The sequence below is a fragment of the Copadichromis virginalis genome, linkage group LG3 (genome assembly GCF_057382275.1).
Source record: "Copadichromis virginalis isolate Kocher_CV1m ecotype Utaka linkage group LG3, C_Virginalis_male_GT1.1, whole genome shotgun sequence".
Classification (NCBI taxonomy): domain Eukaryota; kingdom Metazoa; phylum Chordata; class Actinopteri; order Cichliformes; family Cichlidae; genus Copadichromis; species Copadichromis virginalis.
In genome coordinates, this window is record NC_140620.1 from 11,940,850 (window position 1) to 11,948,196 (window position 7,347).

The 7,347-nt window shown below is 43.8% G+C and overlaps 1 protein-coding gene across 3 annotated transcripts; it reads left to right on the forward strand.

Annotated features, from left to right (window-relative positions):
- The first annotated feature begins 454 nt into the window (after positions 1-454).
- On the forward strand, positions 455-6,469 carry LOC146712791 (uncharacterized). 3 transcript variants are annotated; one of them, XM_085443929.1, is made up of 8 exons: positions 455-583; positions 2,161-2,514; positions 2,875-3,207; positions 3,294-3,392; positions 3,626-3,955; positions 5,211-5,537; positions 5,651-5,971; positions 6,072-6,469. In XM_085443929.1, the coding sequence occupies exons 1-8, from the start codon at positions 547-549 to the stop codon at positions 6,161-6,163; spliced, it is 1,893 nt and encodes a 630-aa protein (XP_085300055.1). In that variant the 5' UTR covers positions 455-546; the 3' UTR covers positions 6,164-6,469. The 3 variants fall into 3 exon arrangements, with proteins under 3 accessions (XP_085300055.1, XP_085300060.1, XP_085300069.1); XM_085443934.1 differs by lacking the exon at positions 2,875-3,207; XM_085443943.1 differs by lacking the exons at positions 455-583; positions 2,161-2,514; positions 3,294-3,392 and having other exon boundaries at positions 2,896-3,207.
- Positions 6,470-7,347: the final 878 nt, after the last annotated feature.

A 7,347-nucleotide genomic window follows, 5' to 3' on the forward strand; every position in this document is an offset into this window, starting at 1 on the left:
TCCTAAGAAAAGGGGAGACTGTTGTGTTTCCTCATAGTTTTACACCTGTTGATCCACTTTCTATCATCCACACAAAGAACCTTCAAATCCCTGCAGATCTGTCAGCTGATCATGCCCTCTCCTGTGATTGGCTGAGCTTCATGCCTGGAAAAGTTCTTTCACACTGTTCATCCTGGAGCTGCTTTATGTCCATGATCTGAATGGAAACACATCTGCATCATTGTAGCTACAGTCGATGTTTCAGTGTTAGGACTGAAGGTGGAGCTTTGTGCGTGTTGGGCTGAGGCTGAAGCAGTCCCCCCCAACGGGAGCGCTCAGGCGTGAAACTAGGAGGAAAGCCGACGTCCTCCTCTTCCCTCAAAAGTGATCTGTGGCCGGTCGGACTTCATTCCACAGATGTGCTTTAACAAAGTGTGAAGCTGAACTCTGAGCTGTGACAGTGTGAGCAGTGTGAGAGTGTCAGTAGATGATCAGCAGAGGAAAGTGAAGCTGCTGTGAGCTGATGTCCTGAAGGGCTTTTAAAGAGTCTCTGAGTTTGACAGGAACATGAAGATGTTTGTGGTTTTTGTGATCCTCCTGCACGGTAAGTACACCTTCCTCTCTTTGCTCTCATCATCAGCTTTTCTCTTATCTCGCTCTAAAATGAATGTGTTGAAGTGCAGCAGGTCTTGAGACATGAGAGCCCAGTGAGTTGCGTCAAAGTTCATGACTTGACTGAATCAGTCTGTCACAACGAACGAGCGGACGCAAGAGCAGGACTGTGCTGAAACTAAAAACAAACAATATCATCAGGAGCTATATACAAGGTACAAGTGAAAAGGAGCTCCAGGTAATTCAGGGACAAGGGAGGGAAAAACCACACACGCTTATGATCACACTCCAGGGATGAAAACACGGACAGGTCCAGGAAGATCTATATAAAAGAAAACATGACTACAAGTCAGGAAAAGACTAGAGACGAGAATTTACAGGAAATAGCCGGGGCTACACTGACTAGTGTCGTTCAACGATCCAGCAGTCAGAAACACTGAGCTGTCACCTTGAGCAGAGGCTCGAGTGACAAGATAATGAGCAGCAGGTGAGTAATTATTTTCAGGGCACAGGCCTGAGGGTGGAACCCACAACAAGTTCAACCCCTGCAGAGAAGAGTGAGGGAGAGAGAAAGAAGAGAGAAACAACAACAACAGTGCGATCTCAGAGGTGAACGCCAGGGAGACACGGGAAAGCATGACAGTTTCTGTCAAACACTGGATTAGTTTATCTGGCTGTTTGTCACAGGCAGCTGGAAAACACATGGTCCGATAGTCGTTCCTGTTATACTACTTCATAATCCATGTCAAGTCCTTTGGTTGCTTGAATGTGCAAAGTTCTCTGGAAAACAGTGAAGCTCCATCACCTCCAAACAGTGAGAGCCTCTATGGTTTTTAGATATGCTCTACACTAAAAGATAGAAGATAAAAATATTTCTGTATGGAATATAGATTCCTAATAGCAACAAGATTCCTCCTTGTGAATTAATAAGTAAATATGTCATGTTGCCTTTGTAACATGTTTTGGAGCATTTGTGGACTGTTGGAGTGAAAAACTGTGACTGTACTGAAGGTACAGTGCTCATCTGCTCATCTGTCTTGTCACACAAGATGGAAATTATGGCCTGTGAGGTTTGTTATAATTCTCCAGTTTCTGTGTTACTGACATTGTATCAATAGTTTTTTTGAATTGGGAAAAGAATGCTGTGTATAACTGAAGCTGTTATGCGTTCTTGGGCTACATGGTGTTCTGGTGGTTAGCACTGTTGCCTCTGAGCACAAAGGTCCTGAGTCCAACTCCACTGCTTCTCTGGGGTCTTTTTGTGTGGAGTTTGCATGTTCTCCTCATGTTTACTTGGGTTCCCTATAGGTACTCTGGCTTCCTCCAATGTCCAAAGAAATGCAGTTCATGGTATTAGGTTAATTTGTAATTCATTGGTGTGAACATGTGAATGGTTAGTCCTGGGACAAGCTGGTGATCTGTCCAGGGTGTAACCCCTCCCCCCCGTGACCCTGACTAGGATAAGTGGAATAGGATGGATGAAGATAATGTTGGTTGTATTGCATCTTTTAACTCTGGGTCAAACCCACAACATTCATTTGATTTGTGTTTGTGTTTCTGTCCTTCCAGTTTCCCAGCATGCTCTGGCTGTGGTGGTGGTGGAGGTGAATGAGGGGGAAAGGTCTGTCCTACTATCATGTCTGTACTCAGGTTCTATACCTGAGGACAATCGAACAGTGATGTGGACTCGCAGTGACCTTGATCCCAAATCTGTACACCAACAACGAGAAGAAGGAGACGATCTTACAGGACAAAACCAGCGTTACAGCAGACGCACATCAATGAATCGTTACGCTTTGATCATTAAAGACTTCAGCCTCACTCTGAGGAAACCCACAAAGACTGACAGCGGCAACTACACCTGCTCCATCAGTGCTGGAGGGAAAGAACGAAAACTCAGAGACATCCAGCTGCTGGTCAAAGGTCAGCATCAAATTCTAACACCTGCTGTGATTACATGTCGTATTCAGTACTACAGAGAAAGGTCAGAGGTTAAATGAAAGCAAAGTATTTCTTAAACGGTTTCTGAAGGTCTTGATGAGCCCAGCAGGAACGTTTGTAGACTTGACCTCAGTGAAAACAGCAAAACAAGAGAAGCAAAGCAGAAGAAATTCGTTCTGTGCATGTGCAGATGTGTTTATGTTTACCTCTGGGAGGTTCAGCACACACACATCTGTACATACATTAAACACATTAAAATTTTATGCATGGCCCAACACAAAACTTTTAGAGGCCTTTTGCTGCCACTTCTATGGTTGACACTTTGGTTTCTTGTCTTCTCAGACCAGCAGGTGGAGGTGAAGGTGAGGGAAGGGTCAGAGTTTGTCATCCTGCCCTGCAACACAACACCTGACCTGCCTGAGGACACCACAGTGGAGTGGACTCGCTCTGACCTCGGACTCATCACAGTCCATGAGTATTCTAACAGAAATGATGACGTCATGACTCAGGACGAAGTTTACAGAGACCGAACGATGATGAGTGAAGACCTGCTGAGAACTGGAGACTTCAGTCTGACCCTGAAACACCCCAAAGTGAAAGACACGGGACGATACATCTGCACCATCTACAGGGACAAAGACATCCTGAGAAAAAAAGTCATGCTGCAGGTCAAAAGTCAGTGCTGGAGATAAAGGTCAAAGGTCAATACTGTAGACACAGCTTAGAGATTAGAAGTCATTTTGTTTTATGTTTCCCCACAGAACCATTTCCATCCTGGGTCAAAGATCTTCTGGTTCTCCTGTTTGTCTTTGTGATTTTTGGAGGTCTTTTATATTATTTACGTCACTATTACATGTCAGGTAAGAGTCTTTCCTACTACACTACCCATAATACCAGTGGTTAACAGGTGGCCTCTGGTGGCCTCTTGACTGTGTTCAGACCAGACACATGAGATCGTGAGATCAAAGAACGAGTCAGGAACAAACTGAGACACAATCTGATTGAGACTAGAAGGCAAGAAGGGCGCAGGGAGGTCATGTGACCATCACAGCTGGTGCTGATGTCATCGTGTTGTGCTTTGTTGTCCTCTCAGATTACCAAGTGGAGGTGGATTCAGGGGTGGCGTCTGTCAAGCTGCCCTGCAAAACTATATTTAATTTCCTAAAACACACTAAAGTGGAGTGGAGGGACAGAAACAACAGGAAGGTCCATGTGTATCAGAACGGCTCTGACCAGCCTGAAAAACAGCACCGGTTTTACAGAAACCGAACAGAGATGAAGAGCACATCTCTGCTGAAACCTGGAGACCTCAGTCTGACCCTGACATATCCAACGGATGACGACAACTTCACCTACACCTGTACCATCTACAGCAGGAAAGGAAACATACTGACAAGGAAAAATGTGCACCTCCATGTCAGAGGTCAGTGCTGCTTATACAGGTCAAAGGTTTTGACACACTAGACTAGACACACTGACATGAGACAAAGACCAAAGTAAAACAGGAAACACACCAACTGAACTCTAGACATGAAAACTGAGGAGACAGAAAATAGAGTCCTAAAAAGCAGGACAGAAAGGCACAAAGAAAGCACAAAACATAGTTTTTACCTTGTTTCTCCCCGAATCCCACACAGTGCTCACGTCTGTGGCGTGAATTGTGAAAACCCCAACTCCAAATCTGTACAGTGGCTTCTCTCAGTTCCCAATACCTAGTGAGAAAACACATGAATTAAACTGCCAAGCAACACACACACAAAGTTCTCACTAACAAACCCATTGTGAACTCAATGATCCAGCACCGACTGAAGCTCAGCCACTCGCTTAAGTAGAGAGGCAACTGATGAAGGCAATCAGCTGGCTTCAGAGCAGGAACTCTCCTCAGCCTGATGATTCTTGTAATTCTTTCTTCCGGATACACACACTCATGTCCAAACACCTATACACATAAACAGGGACAAGGCTGTGCAGAGATTTTTAGATGGGCGGGTGCTCAAAGTTCAAAAGGGGCACAGAGAAAAGGCCGAATAACAACAACCCGCATTCATCAACAATCTAATATGGAATCACATCATACTATATCACTGTCATCAGGTGGGGACAAGGCAAAGCAAACATATTCCATGTTTACCTGATGGGTACAATGTTGCTCTTGTGGGGTTTCTGCTGCTCCTGCTGTGATAGTGCTGGAGGGCAGGGCTGTGCTGATCCGAGACTGTAGACATTAAATGCAAAGATTGGTGAAGGTGCTTGGAACCATAAGGAAACAAAATAAACTCGGCTCTGCCTGTGACTCAGTTTGCCTCTCTTACTCTTTCATCTCCTCATCTCATCTATCACTCTCCACTCGATGTCCATCTGACAACAAGGCACAGTTTGCTATTGCATTAATCTATTATTTAATTATCCACACTTCACAAATCTTGCACCTAATCCATAACAAAGTAATGATAGACAATGTTCTAGAACTATTCTTACGAAGCATTTATAGACCGTGTTATATCATGAATAATAATTTTTAAAAATCTATACACATAAAACAAACACTAATATAATCTGTTTCTTAATGTGTTTTCTTTAACATTTTCATTGCAAAGATGCCATTTTCTCCATTCAGACAAAACATGTTCAGAGCTGCTTTTGCTGCACAGCTCATGTTGTGTTTTGACTCCTCTCAGTCCCCCAGGTGGAGGTGGATTCAGGGGAGGCATCTGTCCTGCTGCCGTGCAAAACTACTATAAACCTGCCTAAAGATGCTAAAGTGAAGTGGATGACCAGATTCAACAGGAAGGTCCACGTGTATGAGAACGGATCTGGCCAGCTTGAAGATCAGGACAACCATTACAGAGACCGAACACAGATGAATAAAGACCTGCTGAAAACTAGAGACCTCAGTCTGACCCTGAAATACCCCACAGACTGGGACGCAGACATCTACACCTGCACCGTCTGCAACAGAGAGGGGGGAAAAATCCTGATGAAACAAGTGGAGCTGAAAGTCAGAGGTCAGTGCTGCTGCTGGGTGTGAGCTGCAGAAGAAGAAGAGATGATGAGATCTTCATGAACTCAAATCTTATTTTGTGCTTTAGACTGTTTATGAAATTTGTTGTCCTCTCAGTCTGTCAGGTGGAGGTGGAGGAGGGGGCGGAGTCTGTAGAGCTACCTTTCAAAACCACAAAAGACCTGCCTGCAGATGCTAAGGTGGTGTGGTGGAACAATGATGACAGGAAGGTCCACGTGTATAAGAACGGCTCTGATCAGCCTGGAGAACAGCACCAGGTTTACAGAGACCGAACAAAGATGAAGAGAAGATCTCTGCTGAAGCCTGGAGACCTCAGTCTGACCCTGAAACAGCCCACAGAGAGAGACAGTGGGAGGTACAGCTGTAGAGTCTATGGGGAGATCAAGAGATACAAAAGAGTGCTGCTCAGAGTCAAAGGTTTGTGTGTGTGTGTGTGTGTGTGTGTGTGTGTGTGTGTGTGTGTGTGTGTGTGTGTGTGTCTTACTGTGTGTGTGACTGTCTTGTGTCTCCTCTGCAGGGAGAGTTCAGGTCCAGGATCAAACAGGGGACATCAGGAACAGAAGCAGCTCCATTGATCTGACTCCTCTGATGGCTGATCAATCAGTTTGATCTGTGTGTTTGTGCATTTTCTACCTTAAATGTCCTGTATATTGACTGTTACCTGTAATGTCACTTTCTGACCAACAGCTGGCGCTCTTACAAATACCAGATCTGATTTGACTGCAGTTATATCAGAGGACATTTGGCCTCAGTCAGATGTGACTTGTGTCCAGTCACATCTGTCAGTGACCTGTAACACTGATGAATCGCTAATGAATTGATACACATTACGTATTAAGCAGAATATTGGGCTATTATTAATCTGAAGATTTAAGAACTGCTGCTGGAGCTGATGCTCAGTAATAAATAAATACACACAACACAAAATGCTTTTGCAGGTACCATGTATTTAAACAAAACCAAGGAAAAACAAGGGAAGAAAAGGAAAGATGTAAACAATCACCCTTTTCTTTTCTTTTTTTTCGCCTGTCCTGTTTGGTTCTTTTGCCATCAGAATTATTGTCTAAAGGCCAAAAAAGATGCCCAATGCATTTACTTTACCAAATGGACCATCCCAGCCTTGCCGTATTGGTCTATTGATTCACCTTTGCTTTTATTGTTTATTTTATTTTATTTTCACTTGCTACACACGGGACAGACATGACTGGGGAAAAGAAAAGGGAGAAAGAAAGAGGGAAAGAAAAACAGCGGTGAAGAGGAACGATGATAAAGGGCAAAAAACAAAAACCAACAAAACAGACAAAAAATGCATATATCAACCACCTGGATCACCTGTTGAGAAAGAAAAAAGAGAAAACAAGCAAAAAAAGAGACCAATATAATAAACAACATCATCGCGATTATCTATGTGAATATAACAGTAAATACTAAATATTGAATATTATTGTGCAGCACGTTGGATCGACAGCGCTCAGTGCGCTTTGGTTTGACAGTGTGGGCAGTTGTTGGTAGACGTATAACCCATCTTGAACATCCGATAACCTGTATTGAATTAATTGCAGACTGGGATTTCTAATTAAATGAAAGGTTTTTAAGCAAATCTGAGACCAGAAGTTTTGGTCTAAGTTAACTGATAAATCCGCTTCCCATTGAATCTCAGGGGTTAGAAGTTCATAGGTCACGATGCAGGGTCTCACACTATACGGCCTGATGCTCTGATGCGACCTGAGTGCTCAGACTGTGCATCCATAACATGAAGCTTATCATACAAAATCTGTCCCTTGCTCTCCCTC